This window comes from Anser brachyrhynchus, assembly GCF_964034855.1.
Source record: "Anser brachyrhynchus genome assembly, chromosome: 8".
NCBI lineage: Eukaryota > Metazoa > Chordata > Aves > Anseriformes > Anatidae > Anser > Anser brachyrhynchus.
Window position 1 is genome coordinate 4871544 of NC_137702.1, and position 20350 is coordinate 4891893.

A 20350-nucleotide genomic window follows, 5' to 3' on the forward strand; every position below is an offset into this window, starting at 1 on the left:
TGCAAGGATCGCGGGCTTTTAATTTGTTTTCCAAAGGCAAACATAAAAATTTCTGCGAGTGAAGCTTACTTAAATAAACAGTTTTAGTAAATGTATTTCGTGAGCAGCGAGAGCCCCGTGGTCATGCAGCAGCAAAGCCTCCTGTGCTGGTTCTCCGCCACCTCCTGTGTTCTGGCAGCATGGCTGTGACATGGTGGGGACACTAGTTGACCTGGTGGGAACACCAGTTAACACAGTGGGGACACCAGTTGACACAATGGGGACACCATCAGACCTGGTGGAGATACCAGCTGACCCAGTGGGAACACCAGTGGACCTGTCCAACCAGAGCACTGGTGGAGCAGGGTGCAGCCAGGCACGCACGCAATCAGCCTGAGCAATTTGTCTGGACAGCAGCTGGGTTTTGTACAGCAAATCCAGCTCATCCCCCTACGTGTGTAAATGCAATGCTTTGTCCCCAGTGTAATGCAGTTGCAGAGTTATGCCCACCATATTTATTGCCCAGCACAGACACCAAAACACCTCGAGCACGTACCGTTGGGGAACAGTGCTGATTTTAGCACGCTTTGCTCTGCACGCTCGTCCCCACGCAGGGTGCCCCGCCGTGCTGCGGGGCAGGGTTGGTGCACTGCCGGCTGCGCCTCCTAGAGCCCGCCTGGCAGGGAGCCCAGGGCGACCAGCAGCTCCAGCGCCCGCTCATCCCAGTGCCTGAAAAAGCATATCGAATAAGAGGCTGAACCAAACTATAAAGTAAAATAGAATAATTTTTAAAAGTAATATAAAAGCAAAATATAAAATAAAATAAAGTAAAATAAAGTAAAATAAAATAAAGTAAAATAAAATAAAGTAAAATAAAAGTAAAATAAATAAAATAAAATAATACAAATAAAATATACTACGAACTCTTTCTTTCTCTCCTCTGAAGAGCTGCCATTTGACTTCCCTTTCCCAAAGGGCTGCTGATGGCTCTCTGCACTAACTTTCCCACCTCCAAGCAAGGGACAAACGTCTCCTAACGTCACTGTCATGGAGCTGTTCTGAAAAGTCTGCCTGTCCCTTTGGAGACAGGTCATTTTGAGGCTTTTTCATTACAGGACAGACTGAGTTGTCAGGAGCGTTCGATACTATAGATCATGGTGGCACTCTTGAATGATGGGAGTGCTTGATGGCTGTCATTTACTGTCATTTTTTATTTACTCAACTGGCCTTCATTCCTGGCTTGGGCACTTTATTAATCCAGACAGTAAAAATGGATTTGTGTGCTCTTACTTAGTGCTGGATGAAACACTAGGGTTTCTGTCTGCTGAAACATCGGTCTTTACAAAACTGCTTTTGGTCTTAAATGTGTGTTGAAACTAAAAATCTGCTTCCTTTCCCATAAGCTGGAAGCTCCCCCCAGCACTGCTAAAAGCAACAACGCTCAGAGCAGCTTGTCTGGGTCCTGAGCTTTCCATGTGCCTCATCTCAGGCAGATTCCTTGGATTTGGAGACAACTCAAAGAACTTGAGATTTTTTTAGAAGAAACCCACTTTGGAGTCACTGAACCAGTGCTTTTGAGTTCAGTTTCATAAACCATCTACCCATCTCTGCTCTTACTCCTTAGCTCATCACAGGTTTGATTTTCCAATGGTGAGACCCTAAGTAAGAGCACATAGTTGAAGGCCTGGAGCTCTGCTTGGTGGAACTGGTCTCAGGACGAATTTATTTATTTATTTTTTCTGCCAGCTTCAAGTGCTGATATTGGGAAATGTTCGTCATCACGAATCAGGACACAAATGTCTAGAAATAATCCTGGCATTTTTTTTGAAATAAAAGAGCGTGTTCTGAGGTTAGCTTTTTATTGCCACCCATTTCATTTTTTAGAACAGAACATAAAGTAATAAAGCATAAATAAAAGCCTGTCACTTGGGGACTGACACTTTTTTTTTTTTTTTTTTTTTCCCAGATAGATAGTTTCCTCTTATTAAAATGTTTCCCTATCTGGGGGAGGCCTGGCAATTTGGCAACTTTTTACTGAAACGTCAGTTTTGGTGGCACTTCACTGGAGCATCACTTCCCAACCACGTAGCCTGACCCTTTCAGCCTCCCTTCCCTCCCTGCCTGACGGGGTTTGCACTCCTGCCCTTGCAGCAGGCATCCACATCGGGATGCCTCAAGTGCTCCAGGGAATTGCTATGCGCAGGATGTGCCATGCCAGTCAGCAGGGACCGGGTGACAGTCTCATTCACACAGGGGCCTTACCTGGGCGCTTGCTCCGCTCGCAGGCATGGCCCTCGTACCCCGGCTGGCACTGGCAGACACAGGTGTCGCCCACCAGAATGGGCTCGCCGTCGTTCTGGCACGGTCCGCAGCGGCAGGCGTTGAACTCCAGCAAGTAATCATCCAGAGCCCGCTTCAGGTGCTGCCGCTTGGTTTCCATGTTGCTGAGGTCGCTCCTGCGGAGAATTTCGTGGATGGGTTGCAGCTGTGCAGGACGGAGACAAAAAGTGGAGTTTGGAGATCTCATCCGGGCATAGGCCCAGGTGCTGCCAGGCTGCAGTCAAGGAGCAGGGAGGTCGCTGAATAAGCTGGGGGCTGAGCAAAAGAGTTTGTCTTCTTTGGTAGCCCCATGTACATCACACAAATGCATTACCACTGATAGGCCCCAGTAGGAAACCACTGGCCCAAAACTCTTCCCATCTGAGGGGTTTGTGCAGGGTTGGCTTGCTCTGGAGTTTCAGTGTGGATGCAAATGATAAATTCAAACACCGCAGAAAGCCCACTTTTTGATTAGTTTCTTAGTGCTACCATGATGTCAGAGATTCTCTCATGCTTTTTACCTTTTTGAAGCAAAACATTTAGGTAAGAGCTTTGGACTGCGGGTATCATCAAAACTTAACACCGACCTACCACTGATGGTGACCAGATTGTGAACAATCCAGTAAAGGCACAGCATGGAGACTTTTACCTGCCTAAGTTTTACCCTTTGTTACAGTGAAGTAATACTGAGCTATCTACAGCTTTAAAAACAAGCTTGTAATATTTCCAGTGGCAAAATGCAATTCTTGTATACCATTCAGCAAAAATAGCCCAATGTGGACAACTGTAATTGTAACCTGGCTTCTGCTTCGAACCTGTTATACCAAATTGATTGGATTAGCCGAAGGGCAACAGGCCCTGATGCTGGTGGCACCGTTCTGTCTTTCAAAATGTATCTCTTTGGGGTGTTTTAGGCATTCAACTATGTTTAGAAAATGTCTCCCTGAAAAATCTCAGCCCTTCCAGTTTTGCCAGTAATAAAAATGAACAATGAAGCTGCGAGCTCCAGGCTGTTGCAAGGACATATTTGTACGTCCAAGGTGCGCCTGGCTGGGAATTGGTGGACACTGGTCCCAGGGCAGTCCTGGGCATCACCTCATTGCACAAGCACATGGGGAGTGATTCGTGGGGAGGGCCAGCCAGGCTTTGGGAAGGGATCTTAGACAAATTTGCACAGGCCTGTTTAACAAATGAGCGTGAGCTGCAGATAAGAGTGGCTGAAGTGGACGTGGGTGCTTATCACCAGCCTGAGCTGCTGCTGGTTGCACAGAGGTTGCTGAGCCCCGAAAGCAGCCAACAGACAGGTCAGCATGTGGTTTACTGGAAAATTGCAATAAGCTTTGCCCAGAATTGATGGGAACTTGTGAAGAAAGGTGAATAACCTGCAGCATGCGTTCAGCTGTAACTGAAAGCACTTGTACTTTAACTGGCCTTTCTGCCACCAGGGCGCTGCCCAGAAAGATTCCCATTTCTCACGACAATAACACAGAGCCTTCCCAATTCCACCTGCCCATCTCCTTTCTTCCATTGTCTGGCTTTCCTGCTGGGTGCCCACAAGTGGTGATGAGAAGGATGTTCATGGCAGTGTGTCCGTGCCATGACTGAGGGCCATTCCCTCACACCGCGAAGCCCTGTGGGATGCTTCAGCAACCTTCCCATTTTATGGGATATGCGATAAAATAGGAGGCAGGAAGAGAACTTTGCTGATTTTGATCACCACAGACCCTCTTAGCAGAGCATGGAGAGAGACAGGACCCACCTAAGAAAGTGGGCTCCCGTGCTCCAAAAACTCCTGGAAGCACCCAGAGCGAGACGCACCGTGGTGTGCAGGGCTTAGGCAGAGCCACTGTGGCTCTGAAGCACGTGCAGTGGAGGGGGGGGCATCTGTGCAAAGCCTTCACTGGGGGGGGTGGCTGCCTCCCCTATGAGCCCCCTGCTTATACAGGAAGGCAGGAGCATTACAGAGAATAATGGGGATGGCTGCAACTATGGAGAGCCGTTCATTGGCAAGCTGCTTGGGGACACATCAAAAACTTAACTCGGCACTAATCCAGCATTAAGCTCCTTGTCTGTCTCCCTGCTGATGCTGTCGGTGGGAGATGTACTCCCCATTGTGAAATGAATAAGAGGTTACTAGATCAGTGGCCCATTACATTTAATCTTGTTCTGTGATGGGATCACAATAAAAATACGAAATGATCTGCTCGACTACACTTTCATTCGTTATAGCGGCAGAGTTTCTTCAACTGCAGAAAGCCTTACCTCAAAATCAATAATAGCAGGATTGTATTTTAATGACCTTCCCCAGCGACGATACATGTTGCCGTCCCAACTGTTTAAGAGCCCTCCGCTGCTAGCAGTATCTCCACCTTTAATCCGGGGAATAATATCTTCCACAATGGCATTGTGGCTCTGCTCATCTGAAAAGTTGAATTACACCCATATATTTAGTTACATTTTCCACACCTACTCTGGAAACTGAGGTGAGATCACTCACGAGAGGGGCTACCAGAGGCACCATGCTGTGCTCCCCACATCAATGGGTGCTCCGCTTCCCCCTCGGCCTTGTACAAGGCGATGGGTGACGAGTTAAGCATCCCAAATGCCCTAAAACACTGCGACCCAAAGGTCCTGCACGGCTCCAGCCTTTGTTTCTGGTCATCACTGGCTAAAGTGATTTACAATCTGGGGCTTCCTAACCTCTTTGAGTTCTTTTTATGGCCAGATTTGGCTCCTTTAATCGTCACCGATGTTGCCCTCTCTGGGCCTGTGTTGGAACCACGGGGCCCAGCTGAGGCTCTGCAACATGTTTGGTCCAGAGTGGTGGCACATGGGACACATGCAGGAGGGACCAGAGCCATAGGGCATTCCCCTGTGGTGCTTGGAGGAGTCTCGGACCTGGTTTTAGTGTTTTCACCCAGGTTGCTCACTCTTGGCCTGGGGTGGCTAAAGGGACCGGAGCTCCTTGGTCACCCATTCACCCAGCAATATATATTTCTGTCCAAATGCTGTAACTCAAGTTTCTTTCAAGAGGACCCAGTACTGCTGGGAACTTGGCCCTGAAGACATATTGGTCCCACCTTTGGGTCTGAGCTGTGTCTGAGGACGGCACCAGAGCACCCTTTTCACACCCTAGTGTAACCCAACTTCTGTCCCCGGGCCCAGTGGCCACAGACCTATCCCCCCAGCATACCCTCTTCCAGAAGTTTTTTATTGTCACATTGAGAGTATGACGCGGATGCTTCCCCTTTCATCGCAAACTTTTTGACCGAAACGCCAGCTGAGAGGCCAAAACAGGCCATGACTTCTTCAGAGCTGATTTCTGCAAAACAAGGAGACCAGTAAAAGCAGTGGCTCGTACTGAGTGGAAGATGTTCATTTTCCTCCTGATATCTTTTATGTCTATTAAGAAAATATTCATCTACTTGCATGGTCTGCAACTTGAAGAATTGTTCCATGGCAGAAGACAGGCTTTAGTCTTGTAGTGGCAAAGCCAAACTTTTGTTGGGGTATGTTGGGCCTACTGCACAAGTGAATAGGGAAACTTCCTTGACATAAAGTGGTTTCCTCAGAAAGTATTATAAGAAACTAAATATCTTAACACAGGGTTTCAAACATGTATTTCATTGTTCAACCCATTTATTTAAAAATAAAAACGTTTTCACACACTAACTCATAACTAAAGCTGGGAACAGCAGTTGAAATCAACAGATCCTAGCTAATTTCCTAATCTGAGGGTTTCACCTGTGTATTAGTGGTTTAAGTAGCATCTTCAAGAAGCAACCTGCAAAAGCTGTGTGCTGAGAGCTGCAAAGCCCTGCAGCATGCTGCTGTGCTGCTGCCACCAGCACTGCCGCATACATCACCTGAATTTGTAACTGGAGACCCATGAAGTGACTGCAGAGGGGAGAAGCGAGCTAACGAGGTGGCTTCACTGAGGTAAGCAATGCGCATATTTCACACAGCCTGTTTTTTGGTTTTTCTTTGTACACACCTCAGCCTCCTGCAAATATAAGGCCATCTTCTGGAATAGTTAAAAAATCCATTGATTTCAGTAAATACAGGTATTGTAAGTAATAGGTAACTTTCGCGTTGCTCTTTTTGTCAGAGGATCTTAAAGTGATTTACAAAGCAGCCCGGCGATCAATACCACCCTGTTGGAAGGGAGGCACAGAGGTCAGCAGGATTTGTGCATCGTGGCTTAGCAGTTTAATGATCGAGGCTGGACCCGGAGTGCCGAGCTGCACTGCCTCACCCAGTACCAGGGATCAGCGCCTCTTCTTGCTCATATTTAAGACCCTGATCTTAATTAGCTCCTGTAGCTCCTGCTCTGCAGGAGGGGCCAGCTGGAGCCATGTGGGCACGGGGCTGCTCATTGGCTTGGAGAAGGTGCTCAGTGTCCCAGGAAAAGGACTCCAAGTCCTGGAGCCAAAGTGGTGGGACCTGAAGCATGCTCGAGACTTCATGGGGAATTACATCCCATTGCAAAATGGGCCCCTTGAGGAAGATTAAATGTGTAGCACTCAATTACTCGTAGTAAGCTGTTCAACAGTTGTAAATGCAGTGGGTAAAGTTCATTCACCCAAAGCACCATGAGTGATTGCTCATCTTGGTGTAGGAATGCCATAAAATTAAACTTGAGGAACACCCTGATTAATTGATTTGCCATGGTTCCTGTTGAGTAATTATGTTCAGCAAGGGTCTGTCAATACAATTTGCTATTGGTTGCAGCAAGATCAGATCTTGATAAATGAAAAGTGGTTATCACTGCAAAAGGGTGGTCATAGAAAATATTGGCACTTGAGTGGGGAGCCCTGATAGTTTTTTATAAGATATAATTTGCGATAGTTGAATGTGCTCAAGTGATAAGATTTACTGCTGCATTTTGAATTAATCAGAATATATGAAAGACTCTTTCTAATTTACTCTGAGCATAATGTTTCTCCCATAAATGTTCTTGTAATGTGTGAACACATTATACTGTTTTCTGCTAAATAATAGAACCATAACAATCTATTTTAAAAACAAGTAATGAAAAATATTGATGGCAGAGCAACAAGGGACCTCGTTCTGACATATGTATTTATTTCACTCATGACCACATGCATAGAAGCCCTTGCAGCCTGAAAGCTAGAAACAGGTCTGGCTGCAGAACTGCCATCCTAAACTCTGCACAAGTGGGTTGTGGTCTCTTCCTGGGTGTCTAAACCCAGAAGGTGACTTCATTTTCAAAATCAAGTTTTTTTTTTTAATATGCTTAAAGTCCAGCTCATGCCTATGCCTAGCTGGATGCTCAGTGACCCCCCCCAGGTATCTTTCACTTAGAGAAGACTCAGCCTGGGGACTTTATTTCCTGAACACGACTGGCTTAGTCACCAGTCTAGGGAAAAATAAAAATAAAAAATAAAAATAAAATAAAAATAAATAAAGGAGCATTTTCTCTTCTGAAGCGTTTAACATGTAGCCTCCCGGGCTAGGTGGGCTCTCAGGATGCATGGGTGGATCTGAAGCTGGTGCTGTGCTGCTCAGCCCTGCAGGGGCTCAGCAGAAAGTCTCCAGGCATCTGCAGAGGTTCCAGCTCAATTTCTGAAGCTCTTGTTTGCAAGACTTGAGCACGTACACTCTGATCCTGACCGTCCCTCAGGGGACGTGGCTAATCCTTTTGCAAATACAGCCTTCAAGCATGGTGGTGATTGCCAATGGAAAGACATTTTTTTTGACTTGACAAATGTGGACTTTCTAGCAGAGTCTGAGTTAGATGAAAATTACACAAATGTGCTACATTAGAATGAAAATTACATCTCTACTGGGGCACGTTTTTGTCTTTTGCTGAATTTCAGCATCCTTCTTTCCTAAAAGAGGGCATCTTGTAGCAGTAAATCTCCTCAGATACACAACAAGCACAAGATAAAGTAAAATAATAGCTTCCCTCCACATGCTCTTGATTCATTCTTCCTCTGAAATTGGCAGTCTGCTTCCTGAAGACTTGCTTGCCAAAATGTTATTCTTGTTCTATATCACTCACTCTTCAAAGTGAATAAATGATTTGAAGAGGCATCATGTTTCCAAAGATTAGTAGTTCAGGGACTTAATGAAAAGTCTCTCAATTGGTAGTGCCTCACAGGAAAAACTGGCATGGTTAACACTCACTATGGAGTGTATAGTTATCCTAGTACTGATGGTACCCAACCATTTCAGACTGGCAGGTCCATGGCAGAATTTGGGGCAGACTCATGGAAATCAATGGAATTATAGCAATTTGCACCAACTGTGGCAATTTGCACCTGCTGTCCAAGGTCACAACTATCTTTTGCATAAACATTCAGCCTGAAGTTACCGAGCTGGAGTTACCCTCAGAAGATCAGGATGATGATGTTTAGGCAAAGTGGGATCTATTGCACTGTCAACATCTTTGCAAAAGTCGGCAATCTGGTTAGTGTACTGAAGTACCGTATTATTGTTGTTCTGCGTCTTATGTTTTTGATTAGGAAAAATGCTATGCTTTAGCTCTCCAGTAATGGCTATTCTTGTAGTCCAGATATCTGGAGCGGATATTTCATATAACTGAGATTTAGAGGTATGGCTTTCCAGTCTCATACACTCTAATTTGTTGAGAACTGGAGCTAACAGAGCTCTGTTAGTCTTCAGATATGACACTAACCAGAGTAAAGTGGCAGTGGTATTGCCAAGTGCAAAGCGTTATTTCCATTTACAGAAAATTGAAACTCACTACCAGGATGCTAAAACATCAGTGGGCTATTATTCTTTACTCTGGCTGAGTTTGCAGTCTTTGAGCATTCATAAGGATGGGCAGAACAAAGATTATAAGCAATAAGAGAAGTTTAGAGAAGTCTAGTAAACAACACTGAAAAAAAGGGAGAAAAAGTTATTCAGATTCCTTCCTAAACTACAAAAACATTACCCAGATTCTTCTGAAATTAGCTCAGGAAGTAGTTTGTGATACTTGAGATTCTCCCTTGCTATGCAGTGAGTTGTGCATTCATCTCATAAAGAGCACATGGATACCTGTACCCCCTGCCAACTGTGCATTTTTGGTGCCTATCATATAATAGGACACACCAGCTAGCTTGGCAAGGAGGGGCTGATGAGTATCCACCCTCCCAGGGCCCAGGGAAATGATGGGTGTGGGGAGCAACCAGATGAATTATTCAGGTGGGCTGGACCCACTCCATGGTCTCCAGGTGGGAAATGCCTGGTTTAGAGCAGAAAGTTGTGAGCAGAGAATTTTGTGCATTATTCTAACCTTTTCGCCTCATTTCCTCTGTGTTAACAACAAGGATGTACTCAAAGACACCTCCCATAGTGCCGGATGTCATGAAATGGGTGCCGTAGTCATCAATGAATTTGGCATACATGCCATAGTTGTATGCATCTGGAAGCTCTTGCAGGGAGAGGAGCATGTCTTCATCCAAAACGATGTTGTTCCTTCTCATCTTGAAACGGGCTGTCTGCACCTTGGTCACAGCTCTAATGAATCCAACCTCCTGTGGGCAAAGACTGCCAATCAATATTCACTGAAGGAAAAAAAAAAAGTAATTTCTAGTCTGGTTTGCAGAGGAAAGCCTGAATCTGTAACTGTCACTGTATGTTAAGGGCTTGAAAAGCAGGCCAACTTTAAAAGAAATCAGTGGCAATTTTTTTTTTCAACGTCTCTTTCTAACGTGTGAGGTGGAGGGCAGAGTCATGGCGTGGGTGCTTTGGGTTTTTTATTGATGTGCAGATTTCTGCTATTTCTGGTTTTTGTTTCCATGCTGCTTATGCCTTTTTTGTTGTTGTTTTGTTTTATTTATTTATTTATTTATTTGTCCATTTTGACAGCCTTGACCAGTGATGTGGGACAAAGCAGCAGGGGGATTCCCTGGCTGGGAAGGTGCTGACCCAGGAGGATTTCCTTGTTCTACCACCAGCTCAGTGGCTTCTCCTCTAGACTGGCCATTGCCCCAGGAAAGGTGTCAGGGCAACAGGACCAGCCCCTTAAATGATTCCTCCAATAATTGATCATTGTTCAGCTGCAAATGTCGTGTGAGTCTAGACAAGTGCACAGTAAATACTCTAATGGTGCCAATTTCAAAGAAGCTTTTAAGGGCATTTCAACTCGGAACACCATCAAAGTAATTATTCTGTATTGTTTGCTGTCAGCAGCCAAGAGAGAAGAGAAGACAAGGAATGGTATATGTGGGAAATACCAGTCTTCTTGTTATTAGTTGGGAAAAAGCACCACAGCTACTCCATGATGTAAACTCATGAGAAATAAACCTTTTTAATGGAAGCTCTTTTTTTTTTTTTTTAAATATATATCATGGTTTTATAACCTTTCTTCAAAAGTAACATATTTCCCTATCACAAGGCAGCTTGTATTAATTGGAACAAGATATATTTTCTACTGGAAATCATTCCCCGAGGACAACTGTTTTGATCAACATCTTGATATTTCCGCCTCCCTCATCGTCACTTTAAGCATTTTTTATTTATGTGCTTAACGTAGCCATGAAACAGGATGGGGTGAGATGACATGTGTTGTGGTACTTCGTAATTCAATTTTATTCCCACTCCCTGTTTGCTAAAATGTAATAAGAACAACAAACAGGATTACTAACGATCATACATTTGCAATTACACGAACAAATTAAGGTACAATTGCTATGTGTTAAAAAATGCAATTAAGAGAATAAACAGACGTAAGTTACAGCCAGACCATGCAATGCACAGATGACATGATTGGAGTATACGCGTCGCTGATTTTTTTTTTTTTACCTTTGCATTGTATTCTGTGAAATTCTTCAGGGATCCTTTGCCACGTGATAAAGAAAAGCCAAGGTTTAGCATTACAGGTACTGATTTAGGTCCAATCCCAAAGGTAAAACCGCCTCCTCTGCTTTTACTACTTCCAAGGGCATTAAGCAGATCTTTTGAATCTTCATAAAATTCAAAAGAGAATCCAGAATCAGCATGAGCCTAAAGTAAAAGGAGCACACATTAATTTTTCAGGCATTTTCCTTCCTTTTTAATCAATATTTCTGTAAGGAGCAGATCGTACCTCCATTGAAGCCAGTGGTGCTCCTGATGGCACCAACACTGACTTCAGTGAACACAGGATAAAGAATTCAGTCATGAGCCATTTCATTTGGAAATATGTGAGAGATGTAGATAAAGCCATGCATTTTGTGTCATCTGTCTCCAGACAGGGGAAAGGTTTTTGTTTAGCCCCAGAAAGCAATGCTATTACAGGCAGATCTGGTAACAGTGTCTAGTGAGCTACCTTGACACTTTCCATTATAAAGCCTTCCTTCCTGTTCCCTGCAACTCTGCCAAATCCTGACTATTTGGAATGATTTTTTTCCACTCCTGCCTGCTTCTGGATGAATTTATTAGGAAAAAAATTCAGCGGTGATCCAGCCACTTACAAGGGCAACATCAGAAAATAAACATTGTTCTGCCTGTTTTAGAGAAGTGACCTTTCCCTTGACAGCTCTGCTTTGCCAGCACGTGGAATTTAGCAGCCTTGCCGAGGCTGGGCTGTGCCATTTGCCATCTCTATAAAAAGCCAGATAAATTTCCAACGCTGAAAAATGGCATCTCACGTGGTCGTGAGTGTCTTCCTAGACCTGGGCAGGTACAAACTCCGAAGTCAGCCTAGATGTGGGACATTCTTGAGCATCCCTCCCCTTGTGTCCGTGGTGCAGGTGTGCTTCCACCAGCAGCAGCAGGTAAAAGCGGGAAGAAAACATTGCTGGTGTGGTGGGTCTGTCTGGGTTCAACTGGGAACTTAAGGGGATTCTGCCTGTGGGGAGAGTCTATTGCATTGGGCTTTTGGCTGTAATATTGCCTTGGAATAATATTTATTTCATTCATCCATTGCAAAAAGCATGACAGATGCTTAACAGCACCTACTTACGACACGGGACACTCAGCTTAAGTCCCCCCTCTAATAGGTTCAGTTTCCAACATCCAAAGTCAGATGTCACCCCAAAGCACACAGGCGTTGTGATACATGTTGTGATGGCTTTCGGGATCTTTGTCTCACTCAGAATTCAGATTTATGTCCCTTGTAGCCATGCCATAGACTTAAATGCTTCCAAAGATTGAACTGGTAGCATTGTTCCTATTTTACACATGGCCAATTTCATCCCTGGAGAGGCAAGTGGCTCGTGCAAGCTCTACAGCTCATTAATAGCAGAATTTAGTAAAAAAACATTTATCTTGGCTCTGACTAGGCCAGAATAAGCAGTGGGGATGCCTGGGTGATAAAGCACGTTAGTGCCTTGATGTGCCATAAAACTGCATTTATATCACCGATTGCCTGTTGTCTTGGGGACAGCCGCAGGAAGGTGCCTTGAAAGACAACACGTAGCGAATTCTCCCCCGATAAAATGCGCACAATACCTTTATAACAAGTTGGGCCTTTAGCTGGGAAAGCATTGCCGAATTTGACCACCTGAGGTACTCACTAGGAACTGGTACACGTGGAAGTTGTAAGGCTTGCGGAAATACTTCTCGTCGTCCCTGTAGTAGAGGCGTTCACAGGCAGCATCGTACTTCAGCTCCCGCCACTCCCCATTGTAGACGTACTCGCAATGCCCCCCCCCAAAATTAGGATCGTACACATACTGCTTCTCCTCCTGTGTTAGGATGTTGTATCTTTGAAAGAAATAACATTCGGAAAGTTATCCTATGTTTTTTTTTTCCCCAACAGACACTGTCCCCTTTTTTGTTCTCCTGACACTACAGCACTGCACGTAATCTATACTCAGGTCTCTGGCTTGGAACTGGGATAGCAACTGTAACCTGAGGGTTGGGTCTGCTCTCTCTTTGCTGTCTCCTTCCCAAAGCTAACAGAAGGCATTGGTTCAGACTCAGATCCTAGAAAAAGAAGAAATCGGTTAAATTGTCCAGTCCATCCCTGTGAGCCCAGTTGTGAAAGTCCGACAGCACTGGGATTTCTCCAGTCCCAGCCTAAGCTTTCGCAGCCTGATGCATCTCCCTGCCACAAAGGGTTTCCTGGCAGTCTCTGTGATTGTTTCCTATCTTAATTTCATCTCCTTCATTTTAATAGCGGTCTCATTTCTCAGTGGAGTTAGCACCCTCCCTAGACTTGAAGCCTCCTGTTTTGCCAAGTCACTTGCTTATTGTTTCCTTACGCCTTTTTCCTTCTGCTTTCCAGCCATCACAGCTGCTGCCCTCCCAAATCCCGCCTGTTACTTAATATTCCCTGTAATTCGATGGCTCAAAATGAAAGCATTATTCAAACTAGACAGCAGCATTGCTCCTCACAACAGGGAATCATCTTTAAGACCAGGATAGTAAATGCTATTGCTTTTGTGTGTTCTGTGGAGAAAACAAATCAGAGAGCAGTATTAAATGCGGTGCTGACTGCAAATTAATAGATGCCTTGAAAAACTTTTGACGGACTTTCCCAGGCCCTGGGCCAGAGATGCATTTATCTCATTGACTCAGGAGAGTGTTGGAGAGGAGAATTATTCGATGACTGGTTACATTGTCATACTGTAGCTCATGCTCTCCAAATGAAACTAAGCAGTTGTGTTAAGACACAGGATTTAAAATAAAAATTTCACAATAGGAAATTTGCCTTTAAATTCATTCCAGAGTCTTCTTTTCTATATTGCATAATCAAAATCGGAAGCTGCATAGCCTAAAACCTTTTCATGCATAGAAATACTTACTTCAGCTTATTTCCATTTGGTGCTCAGGCTCTCTGCCCTCAATCTATGCTCCAAAGTCCTAAATCCTGGAGTCAAATATTCTCAATAAAAATGGAAACCACCAGAATGCTGCACCTCCAATGCCTACAGTTTCCTTCAATATTTGTTTCCATCAGCTATGGAAAGGACACAGAGAACTGAGCTATATTGTTACATGAGCATAAAGAGTACACTCACAAGTACCGAGTGGCTGAGAGAGGTCAAGGTCAGGCAGTAAATCTGAGAAGAATTTGAAATAAAAGCTGGGCCGAGCCTTCCAGCCTCTGTCATAGCTACCCATGGCTGTGTGGGACAGTCACTCTCCTTTGGGTTTTGCACAGCATGGTATCAGTTCATGGAGCACTGTTCTTACTAAGGAGGAGAAATATGAAAACCTTACTCCTGCTTTGATTGCTAGAGTAGCAGCTATTGATTAATTACTCACCCCTGTGCTGCTTTTTCAGACCCTGGGATTGGGAACAGGTCTTCACAGGGGCTTTCAATATCTTCATCCTCGCAGTTACTCTCATCAGACCCATCTCTGCAGTCTGTCTCGCCGTTGCACACGAGATGTCGTTTAATACAGCGACCTAGAATGCACAGGGACAGGAGATCCCTTGGCCACCTTCAGGAAAAGTTTTTGGCAGCCTGACTTTGCTGCTCTGCACACGTATTTCAGTGCCACAGGAAGCCATGCTGTGTGTTGGACACTGCACTGCTCCATCAGGAGCTTATTGCAATAATCGTAGCTCAAGAACAGATGTTTGCAGGAATCACAACCTGAAAGGACTTTATTTATTTATTATTTTTTTTAATTTCTGGGGGTGAGGAGAAAACCCTGACATGGCAGTCATGGAGGGAAGTGGTGGAGCAGCGATGACATGCTCCAGCTGAGGAGCTGCCCCCAGAGCTGCTGTGCATTGCCAAATTTCATTAGGATTTTCATTACATGCTCAAGGTGGGAGCTCAAGCCACTCGTGCAAAAGCAAAGCTCTGCCAAGGTGAGTCAAACATCCCGAGAACAGCCGTATCATATCCCAGTCCTCAGAGCTGGGAATGGCTAAAAATAAATAATTCACCCCAACAGATTGCTGGTTGGGTTCAGGACTGAGCTGCGTTTTTCTCAGGGAGAGGAAGCGTGTGCTGGGGGAGCGCTGGTGCCCATGGAGGGGGATGTGAGCACACAGCACGGCTGTTGGAGCAGAATATTTCTAGAATCTTTATTCCACTGAAAAATTAACCTTTTCCATGTCACACATGCCTTCTTTTCTCTCCAAATCGAAGTGTAACATGGAAGGACTTTGGTAAAAATGGAAAACCCCCAAAGATGGGGAAATCTCATATTTTTCCTTGCACTGTTTCACCATCCTGCTGGCCAGCCTGAATGCATTTTGGCAAAGATCTACCTACGGCAGATGTCATTCTGTCCCCCCAGTGTCTGACTCATTTCCCCTGGGTCTATCCACCCGAACTGGGAGTTCGAGCCCCGTTCACTCACCGGTCTCCTCGCACCGAAAGTCCTTCCCGCAGCTGGGGGCCCCGGTGCAGGTCTCCCCAGCGTGGCAAGCTTGCTCCTCCCAGAGGTCCCCCGCGCAGCGCTGCCCCGCAAACCCCGCGGGCTGCACCAGCGTCCGGTACCGGTGCTGGGTCATACAAGAGAGAAACACCTAATTCGTGTCCCCATCAGCATTACCTCCATGGGCCGTAACGCAATTATATCTATAGCTTTTACCCGAATTGCTATTTATCTGTGCAGTCCTCGTACACATAGCCTTGTGCATAAGTGGAGGAGAATCAGCAGAGAGGTGGGAGCTCAGGAGAACTGCCCGAAGTTCAAATAAATGAATTCTGGGGGGGGGACTGGAATGACTGTTTTAAAATCTCTTCCTTATTTTATACCTTGGAAGCAATAAAGAATTTTTCTAATCTCACATTTTGTACTGGGATGTAATGGGTTCAGATGGACATAGACACTAATTGCAACACTGATCCTGAAACATTTCCGATGGATTATTAATGAGGATTGCTGCTCTTTAAACCAGGGGGAAAAAAAAAAAGAGAACAGCCAAATTGTTTACTGATTATAAGCACAGGAACAAAAATACAGGGATATAAACTAAGTAGAAAGCAAAATTATGTCAGGTATTTGAAAATAAATTCTTGAATTATGAAGATGTGAAATTATATCGAAAATTGAGAACAGGAGCTGATGAATGAAGGTTGCTTTTAATTTCTTTTCATTAGAATATTTGCATTAAGAATCAGGGGATACTTAATTAAATCTGAATTTGAAAAGGGAAGTCTTGGCCAAGTATTCTGGCCTGATTCTTCCACCTTTTGCCTTGATTTTGTGTTTTGCAGCTCTGCTGCCTTAAACAAATTTATTCCGTTTACACCAGGGAAAGTAAAAGCCTCTCTACGAGAGGAGCACCTCCATCATATTTGGATGAGTTTACGGGATGCTTCAGAATGATGAATATGTATAATATATATAATTAATGTGTGTACATCCTCGTTGCAGACACATCTGAAGATAAATGAATACATAACAGTGGAGCCTTACTTTTTTCCCTTGGCAAGGAAAGCAATCAGTCCACGCTGACCACTGGCTCAGCTGACAGTTGACAGGAGCTGGGGAATTAACATCTCTGCTGCTTCTTCTGAGGAGAAGAAGAGAGTGGTCTAAGGGCTTTGAAGCTGTGCTTTAAGAAGGGTTGGAGGCCAGCAGGGAGAAAATGACCTCTGTGTTTTCTTCTATTAGGAATCTATTTTGTAGGAAACGGAAGCCAGGGCAGACCCTTAGCAGGGGTGGCCGTCCTACCCTAGCCGCCCTGTCCAAGAAGTCTACCCTCAAAATGTGGTCTGGGGCAGCAGGTGTAGGACCTGAGCATTTTGCCTCTGGTTTCCTGCTCTCCTGGGAGATCCTAGCCCTTTCCAATAGGCAGATTGCAATAAAATTGTGTACACCACACACGAGAGGCCAAACACACAGATAGACAGAAGTAATGTCCAGAAAATTCACATTTTAAGGAAAAGCTTCTTTGGGGCTTTCTTCTCAGGAGCACCTCACAAACTCCAGGGTTAGTGATGTTTGTCACCTGGTTTGAAATCAATCAATTTCACTTTTTTTACACCATTCTGAACTTATCAGTATTTTTCCAGACAGGGTTTGATGCCCATGCACACGGTAGTGGGAATGGATGCACCAATGGTGCTGAGCAGCAAGCCACAGGGCTGTGCTGACCGTGAGGATTCGTTGGCTGACTATTTCTAAAAGGAAATACCTAGATTCTGTGAAGGGGGAAATGTTAAAAAAAAAAGTATAAAAAACAGAAAATGGCAAGAGCTGTGTATCACAGTGGTTTCTGCACATACATTGAATATCACTGTACAATAGCAAGCAAATACTTGTCTTTCCACCCAGCCCTGTCATTATGATACCTGCGTTTCTGTCCCCACTCCTACAACCTTCGTTTTTACACATTTCTTTGTCTTGAGGAGCAGTCTCTGGCATAAAGAAATGACTCTCCAGTTGCCACAGCCTTCAAAGCATTTTAAGGGGTTATTCCAAGCCAAAACATTATTATCATTATTTTGGCAATTAACTAATGAGCAGTCTGTTTTACTTACAAGACTGCAGCCCAAAGAGAAATCCCGATAATTAGCGGAGGTAGGGAGCACACTGGGCATTCATCAGCAAGACCACCAGACGAGAGGCACAGCGGCTCGGGCAGGGAGCCCGTGGGCACTCATCACCCGCCGGGAGAACAGCGGGATCCTGCAGACACGCACGGCGCTGGAGGAGGCACCCGTACCGATCCTTCCTGGCTCTGACAGGAGGTTTTGTGGGCCGTGTCCTTCAGCACTTCACCAAGCACTTAATTGGCTCACCTTCGACTGGATTTCATGTTTACCTCTTCATTATTCTGCCTTGTTTGATAAGTTCATCAAACATCAAAAATCTTGTCTTTGTTCATTTTCAAAAGGGATTATCAGAATAAGCCTTCATAATTAAGTGTATCACTACCATGATTTTTTTTCCCTTCTGCCTTCTCCTTGTCTTCACGTTCCAATTATCAGTGATACCTTTTCTTGATCCTTCTAAATCACATTTGCTTTTACAACAAGCCTGAAATTAATAACTGTAGGAAAAACAAACAAACAAAAAAACAACCCTTCTCCTATCATGACACTGTAGGTTTAGAAAAAAATAACTTGTATATCCCCTTCCTTCAAAGCTTGAATGACACTTGTATAGGTTAATAATATTGTTTAGAGAAAAAAGAATAGAGGTACATGCTTCTGGCTTGGATTGAAAATTGGGTTGTGTACATGCACTTGTTAATTGTCAAATGCAAAATAATTATTATGAGAATGAATATGAAAAATATTTCTTTGTAAGTCTTCCTGTACAAGGAATTCATTCCAAATGCCCCAAAATAATATGGTGATTTTGGTAAAGACGTTTAAGCAGGCTTAATAGTCATCTGTGAAAGAAAACCCATTGTGCAAACAGTTCATATAAGAAGGAATTATGATTCCTCGCTTGGGCTTGGATAACGGCCAACATATTTTTTTTTCTGGAAGCTGTTTACAGAGAGCACAGCGTGCACATGCCTCAAGTCAAGACGAAATTGATGGGCTGACTGACTGGCCCACAGTTTCTGTACGTAGAGCTGGGTGGAAGCAGACTTACCTCTGGGAAGGCGCCGCCGCCGGCTCCCCGTGTGCCGCAGCCGTGCCCTGACTTGCTGTTAGAGACAGCGAGCATACAGCGAGAATCAAAGGAGAAACCTGACGCTGGCTCCACCACATTGTTTTTCCATATGTGAATGTTTGCTATTAATTAGCTGCAAGCAAAAGCTTGAGGCTTCGGCAGGCCGTGGGGCCAGTGTTGCTGGGAGAAGCGCGGAGCCCCCCGGCCCAGCATGCTGCGGTAAATCATTGACGATGGCACCCATCAGATCACAAAGAATCAGGACACGTCCCGGAGGCCTTTGCCCTTTTGGAAACAAATTCCCAGTTTTCTGGCAAGGGAATATATTAGACTGTTTCCACATGGAAGTCAGTCAGGCCCGATCGAGGCAGTTGTGTTTCTTGCCCACCCTGTACCCTCCAGTTCGTTTGAAGGAAGAAAATCATTTTATTTCCCACAACACCTGTAATTTTGGTGCACCTGGTCACTTCCCAGCACAGCGAACTGAAGATTCTTACAAAATTCTGTTATGAGGGACACACACCACCCAGATACAACATGGAGATGTCAGTTCAGCTTTTTCCCTTTGCCATTCCCATAAGGTAGTGTCCCATGCCCAAAGCCACTGGGAATTATCACCTGGCTCAGAAGGGCTTTGGGATGGTCCTACGCAGTCACTGCAACTTGGGGATCTAAACCCTCATTTTTAAAACTGGTTTGGGATGAGGAAGATGCCCCCTCACTCTGAAATTGTGTCCTATCCCAGCTGCTGTGTGAACCTGTCCATGGGTGGTGGCTTTAACGCTTTTAGCAGGCTGGGACCTCAATGCAGAAGTAGTGGATATGCAAGTGCACAGGTATGAGAAAATAACACCATACAAAGCAAAACACCATGGGTTGTATATTATTAAGAGAATAGCCACAAGATAAGGATATTTAGGATATTATTTTTCACGTGTTGAAAAAAAGGGAAAAAACAGCCATTGGAAAACCACTTGCACGTAGGGTTGCACATAGCCTTCAAAATCCCCCCTGAGGGCTTCTGGGCAGGAAAAAAAGTGCACAAGGACTCTGTAACATTATTATTAGTTAGTTAAAATAGAAAAAAAAAATGATATCTATGGAGACTTTTGTATTTGAACAAGCCTCCATGTCTCCCTGCTTTTCTTCTGCCAAAGAGGGCTGAGATACTTCATGCATAAATGAAGCATTCCCAGCAGACAACTGGAAACTTGAACCTCAATAAATTTGAGAGAAAGTGTAATTATTGTAGGAAAATCTGGTCTTGGGCTATTACAGCTATTAAGCGGACAGTGAATTGTTCTCTGCCCACAAAAGACTGGGATAGAAGTATCACTTTGTGTGTTTCCCAAATTAATGTGAAGCTCGTTTCAATAGCCGGTATTGTAAATTATCAAAATAAAAGGACCTCTTACTGTGTTATTTTAATGTAATTAAAGTTTAGAATGACCCTGGAGCTTGTCTGCACTAAACAGGAAGAAATGTATCACATGGGTAAACTCTGTAGTGAGATGAAATGAAAACTGCCTTTTTGTGACCTTCAGGAGTACGTTAATGCAGTCCCTTAACCTACTAATGTACTTCAGATGGGTTCAGAAAGTCCTCCTTTCTTCGC

At 44.5% G+C, this 20350-nt stretch overlaps 1 protein-coding gene and 1 long non-coding RNA gene across 2 annotated transcripts; one reads left to right on the forward strand and one right to left on the reverse strand.

Moving 5' to 3' along the window:
• Nucleotides 1-18960, reverse strand: C8A (complement C8 alpha chain). Its single transcript, XM_080602643.1, has 12 exons — nt 18715-18960; nt 16582-16678; nt 15517-15661; nt 14464-14608; nt 12768-12957; nt 11074-11274; nt 9563-9803; nt 5492-5620; nt 4561-4718; nt 2242-2464; nt 536-708; nt 1-211 (listed from the first exon to the last, which is right to left on the reverse strand). The coding sequence occupies exons 1-11, from the start codon at nt 18831-18833 to the stop codon at nt 557-559; spliced, it is 1800 nt and encodes a 599-aa protein (XP_080458769.1). The 5' UTR covers nt 18834-18960; the 3' UTR covers nt 1-211; nt 536-556.
• On the forward strand, nt 5641-11067 carry LOC308199103. The gene is made up of 2 exons (XR_013954388.1): nt 5641-6237; nt 10138-11067. It is a non-coding gene; the product is annotated as an uncharacterized lncRNA (long non-coding RNA).
• Nucleotides 18961-20350: the final 1390 nt, after the last annotated feature.